The sequence below is a fragment of the Strix aluco genome, chromosome 3 (assembly GCF_031877795.1).
Source record: "Strix aluco isolate bStrAlu1 chromosome 3, bStrAlu1.hap1, whole genome shotgun sequence".
NCBI classification, from domain to species: domain Eukaryota; kingdom Metazoa; phylum Chordata; class Aves; order Strigiformes; family Strigidae; genus Strix; species Strix aluco.
This window is the reverse complement of record NC_133933.1, coordinates 31,954,083-31,973,514: the sequence shown is the minus strand read 5'-3', so window position 1 is coordinate 31,973,514 and position 19,432 is coordinate 31,954,083. Positions and strand designations below refer to the sequence as shown.

The window sequence follows — 19,432 nt, the reverse complement described above, 5'->3', positions numbered from 1 at the left end:
GGCCTCATTTCTTCTACACAATTCTCACATTCATATTCAATGCATTATGTTCACATTATGTCACCACTTTCAATACACCTCAATCCACAGCATTTGCTCCCTCCAGCATGACAAGCTTTATGCCTTTGATGAAAAATTCCAGCGTTCATCATTTTTGTGCAAATAATTGAACAATATCCTCTATGATTCCTTAGATCTGATGTAACAACACCAAATAACAACAGAAAGAGCAACAAGACATCAAATTTGAGTGAGTCACATATATCTCTTTCTTAGAGCTAAAATATTTGCCTTTGTGTTAGAGACAAACAAGGTTTGTGGTGAATTTAGTTGCTGTTGCTCATAGGGCTGCAGGTCTATCTTTGTAGTCCCCCTAAATATTTGCCTAAGTTTTTCATTCAGTGTCTGAATTCAGTCTAGACTGCAGTTTGGTTTTCACATATTTTTCTGTATTGCCTTTGGTGGGAGGAAGAACTAAAGGACATGCTACTAGAAGTAATTCAGCTATTAATTAAAATAAATTCAGGATAAAATACATAGCTTGAATGAAATTAGAAATTCATAAAGGTATTTAACTGAAGATCTCTTAGTGTACAAAGTGGATAGTGCTCAAAAAGTGAGTAAGAATTCATGCATGGAAAACATGCATGAAACATGGAAAATACTGTCATACATCAGACTTCACACTAATTATTTTATCTGGCAATTGCCAGTGCTATACGTCACAGAGGAACATTCAAGGGCTCAAATGGCAATTTCTTGCTGTGCTTCTCCAGTCAGAAAAGGTTTTAAGTTATCAAATACAATGGTTTATATCTTTTCACAGGCTCCTTTCTAATACACCACTGAACGTTTCGTTTACTCAAGACAATACATAAAGGCAAAAAATGTTCAGAAAACATACAAGGTACAAAAAAGTGTATTTCCTATGGCATAAATTCTGAAGAATGGTTAAGCCTGATGGAAAGATACGTGTTTTTTCACAATACTTTTTCCCCTGGGAGATACAGATATCATTACTAGTTCTGAACTTCTGTTTTGTCTACTTTTATTAGACCCTAACTCTTATTCCAGGCAAGAGATAACATTAGAGAAAATGGTGCAAGGGTTACAATATAATCTCATTTCTGTTGCATCATATTGGTTAGAATTGTCTCTTTTATTTCCCTTCTCTCCTGGTCCTTTCAAGCTATTTGAAGAAATTAATTACATTTCACTTAAGGACAAGAGAAAGTAAGATAATTGTTCTCCAGTCTGTGCTAGGGACCACATTATCTTTACTTTCTAGTTAATCAAAACAATTGAAGTTCTTGAGTAGGAAATCAGTTAATTAGTTCCTCTCAAAAATATATATTTACCACTGTGTATAACAATGAGTATTCAATGCCTCTGTCATACTAATATCAACACCAAGAGCAAAATGAACTTTCATACAAAGTACTTGTTAAATGCTTTTTTAAAAATTATCATTATGATTTAAAATTTTCCCCTTCCATCACACAGTTAGGCTAGAAAGGTTATGAAAGCCTCAGGAATACTACCTGTACTACCACAGAAGCACTATTCATTCAAAATCTCTGCATGCAGAAAGCTCCAATAATTTCATCATAACACTGCCATGTGCAATTAGCAGCTGGCATTTTGATTTCGACTGCAAACATCACTAATAAGCTATGCTGTGGTTTTGCAACAAAACCACTGGTATTAAGAGTCCACATACCAGTGGCAGATCACAGAGCAGCACCTAAGCAGCAGGAGCTTTACCCAGAGTTTGCCAATGGCATGTTGGACAAATTCTCCTCCGTGCTGAGTGACTCCTTTCTCCCAAGTTTTTCCTCATCACAATCTGGGTACATTCACTGAGTTCTCTTGTACCTCTAGGACAAAATTGTTCCATGCCCAAAAGACATCATGAGAAAACCAAAGCACTTGAAAGAAAAACCTCACAAGGCTGAGGGAGCTCTGGTTCAGGCAATGTTACATCCAATAAAGAACACAAATATTTAAGTCAGCACAGAGTTATCTCTGTGAAGAGCTTCACCTCCCAAACAGGAGGCCTTCATGCTGCAGACTGAAGACATCCCCAGAGACCTCTGAGACCAAAGACAATCTTTTCAAGGTCTTCAACAAGGAGGAGTTTATGGAAAGACTGTTTGTTAAAATGTCTTCACAGCTTCACCTGTCCCCTGCTGAAACATTTCTCTAGGGCCACCGTTCTCAGGTACTTCTCTCACAGACAGGCGCACAGCTCAGTTTTTGAGAGCTGCTTGCAAATGCTGCTTATCAAAACTTACCTGGCAGGGTCACGGATTTTTCCATTTGCATACACAAACATCCATTTCCCTGGGCAACTGAAACACCTCCAATGTTCAATGAGCGAAACAGTCCCTTTCATGAAGAAGCTACCTACGTAAGAATGTGTTTTGCTCTGTCAAATCTGCAAGCAGCAGCACAGAGTTACTAATTCAATCAGTTGCTTAACTGTAAATCCAGGTCTTTCAATACAGGGTGCACTAGGCATAAGGCTTTGCTGTGCCTGGGAAACAGAGGAATTAGTTGTTGAGCATCACTATACACGTGCTATGTGCTGTAGTGGCAGCTACCAGTCCAACAGCTTGGATATTATTCCAAAGACACCTACAAAGATACTCCACAAGCACCTTATATTAAAGTGGCAACTTCATATAGCATCTTTATTATGGAGAGTAAATCTTCTATCCTCACTAGCTCCCAGAGGAATTTCAAGCACAAGGACATTAAGAGGCACATTGGAAAGTCAAGAGAGGAATCTTGTACAAATTCAGAAACAGGACTCAGATACTAAATCACAGTTGAGGTTCCTGTCTACACATTTCCTAACTTGTACTGGCATAAAAGTGGCTGAGCATTTATTCAATGAGAGTCACTGAAGATTCTGAAAAGACATCCAGCTTTGAGATAAATACATAACATCGACAGGCACTATAAGTGTAAAATCTAATGATGAATGTTTATGCTGTGTCTGAAAGAATGTTTAATTGGATTATCATATATTCCTAAGTGGACTTGAATTTATGATCTCTTATGTTTTTCCCCATCCTTTCAAAAAGGATAAAATTCGCAATGCCTTAAATTAGCATTTTTAAAATTTCTGTCACATCTTTAAATGAAAAAAATCAAATCAAGCAGAGCAAAAGAAGCTCACTACCTGGAAGGAAAAAAAAAAAATCACTAGAAGAAATGAGGCATGCTCAGATGATTGGTAATAATCTATATTAATTGGTTAATATATCTTGCATTGATTGAATTATACAGGATATTGTGGAAAACAAGTGTAAATTATGTTAAGTTTAAATCAGGTATTGATTCTGTTTTGCCACACCTGAAGTGTTCTTATTTGCAAAGGCAAATAAGCATCAAGGTTTCAGGGCTGGTTTAGTTTACTTATTCATAGAGATTTGACATGAATACAAAAATTACAAAACACAGGCTCCACACAGCATGGAGTTGCAAATGTTGATACTAGCATGCAGGCACTCATCCATTTTGGGTTTAGAATTTCATTTAAGAAACCCAAAGGCTATTAAAAAAGCAAAGATTTTCAAACAACAGATCACATACGAGAAATTAACCCAAAAGTCAACACAAGTATTACTTTTGAAACTCCTGATTTTCTATCAAACCTTTCACAAGACACCTAGAATAGATGTAATGATGAAAGTCCAAGTCAATGATTTTTCTGTGCAGGAGGTTAAAAAAAAAAAAAAAGATGACAGCTGACTTTCCAAAGCATCTGAGCTATAATACTACAATGTTTATAGTTTTCATGGAAATTACATAAAAGCTATATAGCCTCTGAAAAAAACATGTCTTTAAAAGCAGCATTTTGAAGTTAATATTTATTTATATAAATCAGTAAATTAGTAATGAAAGACTAATCTATCCACAGAATGTGAGGAAATTTATTTTATAGTTAAAACATAGAATATCCCCTCCCTCCCCCTCCCCTCACACAGACCCTTAAAGAATTTTCTAGTTTCTTATATTTCTGAACAAGAATCTGAAACAAAAAATAGGGAGACATCATTGTATCTAAATACAGAAGAAGAATTCTTGTAATGTTCTCAGAAAAACTGCACTTTTACCTTAGCAAATTACATTCTGTTCCTCATTGGCTTTGATTTTAACGTAAATCTGAATCTTCAGAGACAAGATCAGATTTTAATGCCTTACGTTATTTCACTACCTATAAATGCAACTTAAAAAGAGTTCAAATACTTCGCCTTGGTAAGACAAAATCTTTTTTGCATCAAAGCATCTGAGGCTGTATGTAGAGATTTGCTGCTATACCTGTCATATCCTGACTGACTAAAGATCATGCTTTAACTTTTTATCTGTTACAATATTAATCATAATCAGCCAGAAAAAGGGGACTTTATTTCAGAGTAATTATTTATTGCAGTAGTCATTCAAAAATGGATCTCAGCTGTATTGCTTTACTATGTCTATTAAATAGATAATCTCATACTATTTCTAATGCAAGGAATAGTATATTTTCTGGCTTTACTGACATATTCTACCTACTCATTGGAGAGTATGAAATTTTCCATTATACATTCAGTTATGCTTTAATTGTAGAGAAGAGTGGACATATTGTTATAAACTTTTCACACTAAACAGAATACTTACTTTAAATTGTCTTTTTATTTATTTAGGTGCAACGGACAATTACTGCACATTGACTGCAGAACAGTCTGAATTGTCTCAGTTGTCAGCAGAGAGGTCTGGAGGGGTTCACGACACAGGAACCTCAATAACTCAAGTTATTTAAAAACCTTTCTCTTATCTCTTTAAAGTTTGGCCATGTTTTGGTGTGAGGACACATTTATATAGGCAAAACCCCCATTTCTTTGGGTCTGTTTTGATACATTAATGGAAAAGAGAGACTGACAAAATGTGCTACCTTCAGAGTAAAATTAATACAGAAAAAAAATAAAGGGAAATGAAAAGTGAAGTTTTCACCAGCTTCAGCATTAACCTCTAGCTCTTTTCCTGACACCAATGCAGGATTTGAAAGAAATTTCGAAAAAATTTTCAATTCCTTCTGAAATTTTATAGCAGAGGAATACAGTTAAATAATTCTAAGCATCTTATTTTGAAGTAGGTCTATTTAAACCAAATTCATGACAAAGAAGGATTATATCACATCCAGTAAAAAACATCACTTTTTCCAAACATATCTCTACTATTTTGAAATTTTGTGATCTGTAGTCCTTACATATTTATTATCGATTTGCACTGGACTATTAATGACTATTGATGATAAAGCTAGTGAACTAAATTTACCCGTTGTTCCCTGTTGAATCAAGTATCTGTGTCGGAATTTACATGTCCCACAAATGCTATACATAGAGAAGAGGCACTAAATTTGAAGGGGCATCCTGAAAACTGTAGGAATGAAAACAAACAAGCTCACATCATGTTTTGTTGGGTTTTTATTCTAAAATTTGAAAACTTGCTTCAAAAATTGGTCTTTTTCCGAAAGTGGATAGTCCCCCCTAGAAACATCTTACAGGATAGGCATGAAACATTGCCTGTCAGGGAAAGGTTTTTTTAATGTGAAATTTTGTTCAGTCCTTACCTAAATTTTATTAGGAGTTTGAAACAGAAAGAGACTAATGAAATTTCTCACCCTATAAAAACCCAAGATAGACACTAAATCCATAACATTTTTACACATGAAACTTTTAAATCTCATTGTTGAAGATGTATCTATCTGTTTAAACATTTCTCTGTTTCTGGAACCCAAACTGTCAAACTCAAGGTAAAGTCAGAAACCAGCTTCACAGGAATATGATGCCAGAAATTACTCAGCTATTGTTCTGAACTTTAAATGTGCTCTGACATGTGATACACATAGAATGGAAAAGATTTTTATCAACTTTGACATATCAAAAATCAATTAAACACGTAACACACAGAATTGTAACTGGATTTTTCACCTATTCAAACCGACAGCACTGCTACTTAAATTATTCAACCTCACATTTTTTCCAAGATTTCCCATGAAATGTGGTAGCAGACAGACTCATTTTATCTCTACAGTGATAAAGGACTTTATAAAAAAACATGCCAATGGCTTAGGATACTATCATATCCCACTTTATTTTCAAAGAAAAAAACACATCTATAGATAGGTCGATACCTATAATCTCCTCTACACTTACCATTATTGTTCTTGTTGTATGGCTGGATGATTCTGGAAAACAAAAGAAGCACAGCATATTAGAGTATAATCTTTATCCATAAAAGCCCTGTTTTTTGATGCTCACCCTGAAGGCTAAGATGCTACTCTTCAGCTACAACGAACATATCAAAAATGCAGAGATTTGAAAGATTCCTCAGAAAATGAGCACAAGAAACATCACTGGTCCTGAAAATATACGGCACACTATAGATTGGTGTTAACTGCACTCATTCTCTTTGCTTAATTATCCTCTTCTGCAAGAAAATATAAAAATGGAACTAATTCATAATTCATGTTTCAAGAAGTGGTTTTTCTCATTTTACTTTTAACATATGGCATCATTTAACATGGAGGATTAGCTCTGCAGAAAAAAATACAAACAGTATCAGCATAATTCCATTACTATTCCATCATTTGAAAAAGCTTTATAAAACTAGACGATCCTTTTTCTGAGAATTTTGAGATGGATTCTCAGTTTGAAATTGACAAAGTATATTGAGAAGTGTAACATCCAGAAACCTTAATTATTCTCTCCTATATGATAAATCAGGAGTCAGTCAACTGAACTCACAATTATATTTATATAAAATTGCAGAGGAATCACTACTAGGCCAATGGCTAAGATAGATTTCACCCTGCAGTTTAAATTAAATAAGGTTTCCTTTTTTTCCCCCCAAGGACAGAAATCTCACCCTCTTTGGCTTTAAAATGCTACATATTACAGTTGTGTTCTTTTTCGAAGCAGTATAAATTCTGTAACTAAACAATTAAAAAAAAATGCAAGAAAATTTGCCGCTGATCTATAAGATGGAAGACGATGATACTAGCAATCTCACAGACTTGCTCAAAAATTTGGGTAAGTCATCATATCAGCTATAGTACACAGAGTTCTTAAGGAAGAGACATTTATCAACATTACTCGCAGTTCTGGGTAAAATGTACACAATTCTGCATGAATTGAATCAGCAGAGTCTCAAATCAGCAAGTGAGATAAATGTACAATAATTACAATGGATTAGTTATTCTTGCCCTGGTTCCAAATTGCGATTCTTATGGGGGTCTCAACTGGCATCACTTACATGAAGAATTCTCCAGGGGTTTTGTTATTGTTAAAAATAGTATTAAAGACATGAAAAGGACATGAAAAAGAACAACTGCACACCTCTTTCTGAAAAAATGGCAATTACACTCTCAAACTGGTGCTTCTCTTTCACTTTGAGAAGTCATCTTAACCAGTCTGAAGGTATAGTTCAATCACTGATAGAAACAAAGGCAAGCCAGTTTTAAACATCTCAAACTATTTAGAAACTTCAGTCCTATATTCAGCAGTAATTCCTGTATCTAGTTTACATTTATATTTGTACAAACCTTCATCCTTAATCAAATCTGATTAAAAAAAAAAAAATCAGTACAGGTATCAATAACTTCCCATTGATAAAGGTTCTGTAATGTGAAAACCTACCTAAAGCCACTGATATTTTAGTTGCGAGCTTCTCTCCCAGCCCCCTTTTCCTCTCTTTTTTCACACAAAAATTATCATATATAAAAATACATTTAGGTCACAGTCCTCCAGGCAAGTTTTAATTAAATACTGCGACAGTCTCCTGTTTCCTGATACCTGAATATATTTGGCACTGTTATAAAGTAAGAAAAGATCACAGTAGAGTGAAGAACTCTATAACCTATTCAATTTTTATCTTCACGGCAAAGTTATTTTTGTTTTTACAAGTTTGTTTATTTTTTCGACATCCCAGTGAAATAACATTTCAGGACCTGAACGTTCCTGGGAAAACCCAGAGACTGCATTCATGGAGGTATAACCACCTGAATAACTCTTGAGACTAGGACTCATTCTGTTTATAAACCCAACTACCCAGAAAAAAACCCACCAACCTATCTTCAGGAGCACAACTACATTTCCTAGGAATCCTCAACTTAAGCAGAATTAACAGGTTAAACAAAAAGGATGGGGCTTCTCTCTTGAAATACAGATAAGATACGTTATACAGCACTTCCAGTCACCCCCAAAAAGATCAAAGTGAACAAACAAAAATCCATACTCTTTATACCTAGATACTTAGTAATAAAATCTTCACTCTTCCTCAGAGGTGCTATGCTTTTGGCATAACTTTATATGCCAAATCTAAAAAAACTATCCTTAGCCATGATTGTCCCAAAATACTCACTCACCCTCTCAGTTCCACAGACAACTGAGAGAGAGAGAGAATATCTCCCTAAAGGGAACTGAGCTGAATGACCTGGAGGCTGTTAAACAGCGTATTAACTCCACCATATTACCATATTGATAACCTATCAATAAAACCAAGCAAAGAAGTGAAGAAAGATCTGTTATATTTGTGGAGTAATATCCCTGTGTTATATCATACAATAAAAATTCTCTGGTTTTTGCACATCTTTTCTTTGCTTTTACTGCTGTAGATACTGAAATGTCATCTAAGTTGCCAAACATCTTTTAGAAAGACCTGAGTATATCTATAAATAAAAAGCTACAGAAAGAACTGTTTAATAAGTAGACATAGTCAAAAGATTCTAGGATCTAGGACAGACTACTAATTAAGGTGCCGTTGTTATACAATTTAAACTCTTACATACTCTGATACCCAAATATTCAGATTTTAGAACTGAGGAGACACTGATTTCTTCCAGAAAATAATTACACCCAGATTTGGCAGGATTCTGACCAATGTTTATGCATGAACACACACCAGCCAATTCTGTGGAAAACTTTGCTTTTAATTAAGGCAACTAAGGAAGAAAGCCCTTGCTTTCAATTAAAAAGGCAGTCATGCAGCACTCAAAAAGGCACGTTTTACAAAAGGTCTGCACACCAGTGCAACCTCCAATGCAGCTTGAGGGCAACAGAGCTTATTTAAAAACCACAAATATGTCTTGGTGTTCAACAGAACAGAAAACAAAACTTTGGATTTTCAGTTTTATCTGTTAAGTTTTAGAACGCATTAGGGAATTCAAATAATCAGGGTTGAACTTCAGTGAAACTGGTACCACTAGACACTTGGTTTGTGAATGAGTTCTTATAGAAAATTATTTTGTGTAAGGCAATAATCTGTACTTGCGCTTCTTCAGTAGAAAGGGAACTCCAGGATACAGAATGATTCTCTCCTTAGGGCCGATGAAGTGCTAGTGAAGTGGATTACTCCACTTTAAACAGAAATAGTCAGACAATGTCATTTACAAGGGGTTCTGGTGATGTGATGTGAGTAAATGACAGTAAATGCAACTTCAATACTGACAAGACACTTAGAAGTTTACTGTTGTGGAGAAATTGATGCACCAATGGCAGAAACTGCTTAGGATGCTCCTATGCTCTTTCTACAACGTATTTATGTGAACTCAAATAGAGATGATAAGGTGTAAAAAGAAATTTCCTCACATTAGAAGTTGCTTCTCCAACCACACTGACCAATCAAGTGTTTCTCTCTGTTTACAGGCAGTAGGAGACTATAAAATTTCCCACTGTAAAACCATTTAAGGCTAAAACAGAAAAAGTCCACTGCTAAGGGATGGTGCCAGCTACAGAATTATTCCAGATTTACATATTATTCCCCAGCAACATTTTTTTTTTTCCCGCTTAAGAGCTCTTTGAGCCAGGACAGAAACCACATCCTTACTCACACTCCAGTCCTTTTCCAGGTGTTCATGTGTTAAGTGTCATTCTTTAGTTCTGCTGATAAGAAACTTAGTTATCTGATATTCATCTTTCTCTTTTATATTAATGGGGTCATCAGCAATACTAGTGGGTGAAAGGTGCCCTTTTTCTAAACCTTCCAGAATAAATATGCTTCAGGATAATGTCATTTAGACATGTGGAAAATAAAGGCAGACAGGCAATAGCAGAGGTGTTTAATCCTAGTAACACTCTCAGTTTACCATGGTGCATAAGACTATAATGAACCTTTTCACCCAGGAGGGACTATCTTATGAAATAAGCTGAGAAAGGAACACTGTTTCATTATTTCTTCTCCACTTGGGTTATGAATATTTTAAGTAATCAAACATCATTTTTTTTTCCTACCAGTTTGTAGCAACTGAACAAGTGACAGTAAGTGTTACTTCTAAACTATTATTAAAAAAAAAATTATATATATATATATATATCTATCTTACAATCATACTAAGAATGAGTTTGACTTAATTTGAGGAAGACTCTTAGTCTCCCCAGACAGAAATTTGAAACACTGGAGAAATAATATACAGACAAGAAAAGCAAAAAGCACAAAACCATACAAAATTATCACAAAGCATTTTCCCCAGATGCAGAATCTTTCCAGTTACACTACCTAAGCACTTTCTGAAGGTGCCTTCCCTATTACATTATGTACTGGAATTGTTAAGAACTATTGCTCTGCAATCACATCTTACAAAAAATAATCAACTTACTTGACAGTAATAATACACAGAAGCACTTTAAGTACGAACTCCAGGTCTTGAGTCCAGAACACATAATTCACGAGGTAATACGCTGCTAATCCTGTTATCCAACAGACAGGATTCTCTTTCTGCAACTTTAATTCTTTAAAATAATACTAGGGGAAAGTAGCGATTCCAGGAATTAGGTTCTGGTTATCTGCATTGTGTTTTAAATGCTAACTTAATTGTAGTGTTGTTCTTACTATTTAAGAGCTGATTTATTCTGCCAATTAGAAAAGCAATTTCATGCCTACACATTACCTGTATATAAAAAACCCCACTGATTCAGCAGCAGAAATGGGGCAGTTCAGCATGAAATGCCTTCTCCTCCACCTGTGATCCCACATAGCTTGCTCTTTCTAACCCCTGCTGTTATCACAGTTATCAGAAGCACGTGTTACACTGGTGAATAGAGAGATACAATGCTATAATCTTTTCATAAGCTTTCATTTTCTTGGTACAACAAAATGTAAGTGATATATGGCACACTCAAAGTGCTGCATCAAAGCATGAATGTGATTCTAGTTTTGTGCTTTTTGTGAATCAAATGTGGGTAAAGAAGCCTTATAAATCCAAAGAAACATTTTTGAAAGAAAGGAAATAAAAGAAAAAAAAAAATCCCCTCTACAATTTCTAGTGTACTTGCATCCTTGGAAATAACTCGCATTTCACAAGATACAGTAAGCCTGAGAACTACTGTTGAATGGAAATTGTATTTTGACTTTGGCAAAACAAAAGCAATCGCTGTATGTATTTAAAAAACCCACAACACAGCGCTATGCTATGCTAACATTTAGAAGGAACAGTTCTTTCTCAGAGGAAATTCAAGGAAACATGGGTTTGCAGAAATGGTTTTGCTCCTCCCAAGTCCTCCTGTGACCAAGTTCATCACAGAGAAGTTACACTGCTTACCTTTACTCACTTAAAAAATAAGTGCAGTTTGAGCAGTCTTCGGACACAGAATGGAAGCCTGTTCTTTTATTTGCAATCAAAGAACCTCAAATACTTGGGAGGTAATTGTAACGTGAATTCAATATAGGCAAATGATGACCACGCATTTATCATTGCAAGACAATAAACCATTTTCTCAACTTTATGAAATTCGGGGGGGCGGGGGGGGGGGGGGGAGATATGTCCTATTTTTCAGGCAAAAATATTTTCCTCCTAGTTGATTATTTTTCATGTTAAGTCCCAATGTCATTTGCATCACTGGGGTTGGAGGAAGGAAGACCAAAGTGGGGAAGGAGGAATCATCAACTCATTGTAAGCAAACTGAAGGAAAAACATTGTTTTATAATACAAAAATTTAAACAGAAAAAAAAAGGCTTAAGACGTGCAAACAAGATGTAGTAGCTTAGTTCTACAAATGATTGACAATGTCAGCAATAATACCCTGGGGTAATTAAGGCCTGTGTCATTTTCCAGGTACATAATTTGGGCTCTGAAGGTTATCACTAGTTCATCATCTCCAGTATCAACATTTGTACCTCTGCAAAAACAAGTGAATATGCTGACCACAGAAATGCAAGCTTTAAGAGCATTTTAGTTTTCTATTAAATATTTTAAATTATTGCTTCCAGTTGGACAGTGAGAATAGACACAAATTGGCTACTCTTGGGCAAGTTGCAAAAAACAAAGGTAAAAAGGTTGTTCGGTTAATCTCTTGAGGGTCAGAGATGGCTTTAATGACTTTGTATAGAAAGGCACGACAAGGCTCTTACCATAAATCATTTCATATCTTGACATAAAGAAACGCTCTGCGTAATATATGTTGGGAAATAACTAAGAGTCATAAACACCCTTTTCATAGTGTTCTGCTTCTCCAGTAAATGACAGTAACACAACATCATTTTTTCCAGAGAGATCTACTTTTCATGCTCACATTTCCATCAGTATCAGTGCACACATTTCAGTAAGAGATCTGTAGCCAAATATTTCAAAACATTTGCTGGCTATACCAAGGAACAAAGTTAGAATGCACATGCCCAAAGCAAATTTCAGAGGAAAAACTGACCATGGAACATAACTTTTGTTTCTCCCTTTTGGGAAGAGTGGGTATACACAATTCAACATCAGTCATACTCTGTGTTTCAGCATGGAAGAAATGGCAAAAGTGGATTCACATAGTAGCTTGTGTATCACATCTCATTTCTTCTTCTTTCAGTTGGAAATCACTGGTATGTAAAATGAGGTTTATAAAAATTTAGGTAGGTTTATAGTTTATTAATATGTAAGACAAAATTTAAGGGTTTATTTTTTAAAGTAATGGAGTGCCAGATGTTTTCTGGTATGCGTTTAATCCTGATAGCTTGCCACCACAGTAGAACATCTCCATGTTTACCAAAAAATAGTATTGTGATAACAATGATCAGACACCTTTGAGAAAAAACAACTCTCTCTCTTGAGAAATTACATCCTACAGTGAAAACTCCTTCCCTCTAATGTACCTTCACATAGGGTTATGTGAAGTTAATTATGATGAAGTACATATTAGGATTGTTTTATCTGTCTCAAGAAAATTTAGGGCAGGAAAGGCTCCAGTCTCCCTGCTTGCCAGTTAGGCTGCTTATATTTTCATGTGTTTGTCAAAAGAGAGTCTCAAATTCCCCATGGAAAAATAGGAGTGAAATATAAGCCTTTCTTCCTTGCATATCTCCTCAACAGCCAATATTATTAGTCATAAGTAGAGAGAGAGGATTGACCAAAATAGCATCTAAGAGAGAAGGTAAATTTTTTTGAGGACTTTCTTCCTTTGCCAATTGCTCATGTCACTTTCTCATCTTGCTGTGCCAGAGATGTGTGGGTTCCAAGGAAAACAGACCCAAAAATTGCTGTCTCATTCTTAGATATAGCTGCATACTTCAGTATATTGAAGAAATCTGACTGTTGAAAGAATCCTCTTGAAGGCATCAGCATATCTCAGCCTGAAATACAGCATTAAAGGTCTGGGCAGGGGAAGAGAGAAAGAGGATCAGGGCTGTTGATTAAAGTCTCTTCAGCTATGAACAATGGGTTCTCTTCTGCCCACGAGTCATCAAAATGGTATCAACAGGCACAGACTGATTTCCACACCTCATTAGTGACGTTAATATCTTGGACATCCTGTGGATATTCTGGTTCTGATGTATGTAAAAGTAAGGAAATGCCTGCCAGCTGACAGAGATTATACCCATGTAAAATACCTCTACCTGATCTTTCCAAATATTATAAAGAAAATTATCATTACTCACCCTGCCAAAACAATAGCCTGACATGAAACTTGACTACTTGGATGTACTGTTGCTCACAGTTAAGCAGCTTGTGGGTGAAAGTAATTGCTCGGAATAATTTCAGACACTGTAATTTAAAGATCAGATTCAAAATATCTACAAAGCACTTTACAGTCACACCTAAATCTTCCCATCATCAACTCCAGTCATAAAATTGGATACACGTAACTTCCTGCAACGTTGTGATTTTCTGAAGATGGAATTTTCCCATTTGAAAGAGACTGTCTTCACCACTGAGAACCACTTAAACATCTTGTGTTGACTTTATTTTCAGCAGCAGTGGAAATACTGCATCTCAGAGTAGTTAAAAGCACCAGCATGCATATTACATGAAAACTCCCCAAAGTACTGTGATTTATTTCCAGAACGGAAAAAAGCTTTCTGGCATTTTTCATTCCATCGTACAGAATGCGAGATTTGCTTTGTTTGAAAATAAAAGGAAAAACACTTTTCTAAGACCATCCAGAAAAATTCTCCCACCTAGAATAAAGGACACAAACAACTAAAAGACCTTCTATCTAGCTAGTTACAACACACAGTGCTTAAGCAGTGCAATTTTACTTATGTCTATGCCTTATACATGGGTCCATGCACACAACTACAACTACATCTCTCAGCCATCAGTGACTGACACTCAGATCAGCTAATAGCAAGATACCAGGGCACAAGCCTCATCATTTATGAAGAGACATATGAGCTCCCTCATCACTCTTAATAAAGAGCGAGCAATAATAATCAGAAATGACAGACTCCTCACCCCTATCAGTTGCACCAAACTCTTGCTGAAGGTGTATCCACAGAAAAATGCAAGGAAAACTTGTGATGCATTGGCCAAAATCGAGACTCAAGCCAACATAAGACTTCTCTAAGATATGCTAATCGTGTTCTTGTTTATTACACCTAAAATCATTAAACCAAATATTAATGATGTTTCTCACAATCTTTCCCCACTCCCCCATACAGGCATAAAGAACTGCCATTTCCATATTACACTGTTCTGAGCCAATAATTATTATCTTGTTAATAACAAATTCTGTTAAAATATGGCACTCAATTCACCTAGGCAGTACGACTGACTTTAAATATGCCAATCTAAAAATATATTTGCAGAAGCCTAAGTGACATTTACTTGAATGCTGTAAATTATTGTATATCTTAAGTAAACATATTTATATGGCTTCTTTACAACAAATTTCTAATGCTGTTGGAAAAAAGCAAACCCAAACATGTGGACGTTTTTATGTCAATAACATTAACATTATGAAAATAGCAAGAGATAAGACTTAATATAAGCCCACTGTGCTCCTTTTTGTTTGCTCATTTCATCAAAGCATGCATTGAAAGACAGAATATATCAACAGCTCCATAGCAGGCTTTCTGGATACTGTTAATTGACACAATGCAATAAACTTTGCAACTATCGATAGTATTTTGGAACCAAAAAAAGCTTTTTAGTATATTTATAGTAACACTAAAACTCTGTAAGTTGGCAAAACCTGTCATTGTACAAATGGTACATCGTGGTGCAATTATACAGAAACCACCATTTCCCAAGTTGATCTGGTCACTGATTTCTTGCTGTGTAGCTAGATAGTTTTTGCTAGAAGCTAGATAAATTACAGCCAAAAAAATGTATTTTATATTTACCAATAACCAGAGGGGAAGTCAAATGGTAAATATTGAAGGTAATAATTTTTAAATCAAAAGGAACAGAGGACCTGTGCAGTTAAGTATCATTACTACTGGTTTGTTGCTTTTTCTTTGCATGCTTTTAATTAAAGAGAGGGGCTAGTTTAAGAACCAAAATAGCCATTTTAAATACTAAAATAGCCATTTTAAATACTAAAATAGCCATTTTTACGCTGAGAAAACATAGAATTCAGTTATTTAGGATATATGCTTTCCACTAAGCTATGTTTTCACGGGAAATAGATAAGCAGAAATGGTTATCACCTAAAGCAACGACTTGCAGTTCTCAATACTAATTTTTGAAACTACATGTTATTTTGTGCAGATTGCCTTAACGCAGTTAGCTGTTTGATACAAACTCATCAAGTGGCTAATGACTGGTTTTATACATTCTTTGCTTTGAAGAGAATATCTGTACTAAATAGAAGAAAAATTTTAAAGACTTCCAAGCATGCCTCCTTATGGGGACATAAGGAGGGACATAATCATAATAATGTTTACCTTGAACTTATTGCTACAGCCTTCTCTGCAGTAGACATGTAACATCACCTTTACTTCCAGGTTAAAGTCATTCACCACTCAAAGCTCACATGGAGAGTCCTGTCTAATGGTCAGCATTGGTGGAGGGGGAAAGGAGCCTTTGTCCACATTCCCATGCAGCAACTACCAGACCATCCCTGCAGAACTTCACACCCAAAGACTAGTAGAAATACAGCATTTATGGCTATGCCTATTAATGTCATCCTCTTTTCTTCCAAGTACAAGTCACATGGTTGCCATCTTGGTCCACTGAATAGCTTGTGTTGCCATGCACACTATTTGCCTGCTGTGTAATGGCTGTGTGCACACTGAGCAGAGGTCCAAGAGATCCTCTCTTCTGTGTATACTAAATAAGCACAGTTTGTCAAAGTACATAGTGATTTCTATCTAGGTATTATTAAATGTACAGTAGGTATTTTTACTGCAAGATACAAATAGCATTGGCAGCAACAGAAAAACATGATCATTATGGGAAGATGATGGATAATGGATCAAGTTTTTCTTCCTGTATTTGAAATAGTGTTTCTATTAGCTTGTCTAAAAGGCAAGTCCCTCTCAGTTTTACCTCAAGCTATTCTGTGAAGCATGAAAACAGACAGTCACCTCTTTTGTGCAGATCTTGTCCTGAAAAGCATATTTCAGAGCCTAACTTCTTTCAGATTTCTAATCTCAACAACTTTATTCAATTACAGAACAGATAAGCTAATGGCTTACAGAAGTTATATCTCACAAAAAGACATTTCAGGAATGCATGCATTTCTTTCCAGTGCCAACAAATTATATCCTGCTGGATTCTCCTCTTATCTGGACATGAGGTGAAACTGTTCACAGTTCCAGTTGAAAATCTTTCTTTTTCGTAACAATTTAAAAAAAAAAAAAATCAGAAATACACAGTCACTTTTCAGAATAAAAAATAATTTGGGAAGTTAGTCTTATCCACAGATTTCCATCACTTTTTTGCACAGCTTCCTATCTGCTCTCCATATGCACCACATGGTAATGAAGCGGCTGGATACACCAGGCTTAAACATCATCTCTCTTACAGAAGCCTAAGTGACATTTACTTGAATGCTGTAAATTATTGTATATCTTAAGTAAACATATTTATATGGCTTCTTTACACAAATTTCTAATGCTGTTGGAAAAAAGCGAACCCAAACAAATTATACCCTGCTGCACAGTGTCCTGCTACACAGTGTGCTGCATGGTGTACAGGAAAAGCCTCTCCTGTACCTCTGTGATACTCCTTTTGCTTCCTCGTCTGCAAGCGGTATAAATGCAGAGACAGTCACTTTCTAAGGAGCTCCTACCTTCCACCAGTCCTTACTGCCAGGACTACTTCTTGTTTTAAATGACTCTGTGACGCCCGTCTTGTGCTGCAAGATGCCAGAGCTATCTTCCCTCTGTTACAAATCACACTGTTGAGAATCCAGACTAAGCCGTGTTTAGAATTCACATATGAGCAAAGAGATTGGCTGCAAACTAGCAAGCCCAGTACATATCAAGTAATTTCAGAGTAATTAAAAAGGTCTTGCATATCTGCAAAATATTTCTTCAAATAAAAATGCAATAAGCCAAAATAAAATGTGTTGCATCTCTGCCTTCACCAAACTTGTTTTATTATTTTCTGGTCCTTTTATATCAAGATTAGTAAGAAAAAAGGTAAAAGCAGTTTTTGTAAGAGATGGCATTAATATATCCACGTTCAATGGATAAGCACCACCACTCATTGCATTAAGAATCTATGCTATAAACACACTATCCATATCTTACATTTTGGTTGGTCTGCACCCCCTTATTTAATGTATTCTCAGGTTGGCAGAAAGTTTTGCAATTTAGAGCATTAAAAGATATTCCTTTTATATTCCTTCACATACCATCAAGACCATTATGATGGCTGTAGTTTCTTTTTCCCAAAATACTTAATGAAGAGTGATTGGAGGGTGCAAGCAGCCGTTTTGCACTTGGACTTTGAAGGCTTGGTGTTGACCTGATTACATTGGGTTTCACTGCTGGATGAATCTCTGTTTGAGATAAAAGAGAGAGAGAGAAAAATTATACATAGTTTTATACATACTAAAAATAGTCTATTCAACATACTAAATTTACATTTAAATTTCTAGTGAAAGGAAAGGAAATTTCTTCTGCATGAGTGTGTTTACAGGACCTTGCATAACAATTCAAACACAAGTCTTCATACCCACAGTTCCTGCAAGTAAGAAAAATCTATTTCACTTTAGATTGTCCAAGTTCAATACTACGGTGTAGATGCATAAGGATTTCAGAGGTTGAACTGATAATACAAATCAATCTGAAACAGGTCTGTGTTTATTTTTCCGACCCTTTTGAGGTTTGTATTGGAGCTACACTCCTACAGAATTTTTAGCAAGCAAATAAAAGCATTTTACTACAGTGAAATCACCTCAATACCTCAAGCTATTCAATATTTTCTGTCACAATAACAAGCTTTAAGGGACTTTCCCAAACACAAGTCACCAGGTGCAGGAGTCAGGGGGTCAGCCACAGCAGGGCTCTGAAGGTAAAACTACCTCAAAACCACATGAGAAACACAAAAATTGTTAAGACTGCACTGGGTTCCCAGGTACTGCCAGACTTTCATACAGAGTCACTACTGGGGAGCTTTGAACATCCCAGAGTATCCAATATGGTTCATGGAGCAGGATTATTTTGGAGAAGGAGGATGAAAGGTGGTAAGAGGCAGTGAAATGCATCTGGGCAGCACACTTCAGGGTGGCAGCTGCTGTGTTTGCAAAAAGCTGATACAGCTATATGGAAATTTCTCAGTTATCTGCCAGATAAAAGTGGCAAAAGGAAGCCTCAGTAGAGTCCGCTTGTCCTGCACCAGGAATTTGCTGAAGCAATTAACTTATTCCCACCACACATTTGGGTTCAGAATGCCACCACTGTGTACGTCCTCGGACAGACCCAAACTTGTGAGGGAAACCAGACTGCCAGAGGGCAGGTCCCCATCCCTCTGACACAGCCACAGGGCACCCGCTGCTGGCACTGCGCAGGTTGTGAGGTGCTGGCAGCCTGATTACAGCCAGCCACCCGAATTCCCCACGGAGCAGGAGAGACCTCTGGGCTGAGAATGCGAGGGCAGAGGGGCTGGGAGACAGGTCAGGAGGGTCAGATGCCTAAGGGGAGCAAGATCAGAAGACAAAAATTAAGTACTTTCTCATTTGTAGCCCACGTTTGCACCTCCTGAATAGTGTTTCTTTCTGCTTTTCTGTTTATA

General features: G+C 36.2%; 1 protein-coding gene across 2 annotated transcripts in view; it reads right to left on the bottom strand.

Annotated features, from left to right (window-relative positions):
- The window catches only part of MTA3 (metastasis associated 1 family member 3), a 142,393-nt gene that overhangs the window by 23,328 nt on the left and 99,633 nt on the right, over nt 1–19,432 (bottom strand). For both annotated transcript variants that reach the window (XM_074818021.1, XM_074818022.1), the window contains exons 16-17: nt 18,051–18,197; nt 6,207–6,238 (exon numbers count right to left, since the gene is read on the bottom strand). In XM_074818021.1, the coding sequence (XP_074674122.1) occupies nt 6,207–6,238; nt 18,051–18,197 (179 nt within the window). The remainder of the gene's footprint in view (nt 1–6,206; nt 6,239–18,050; nt 18,198–19,432) is intronic.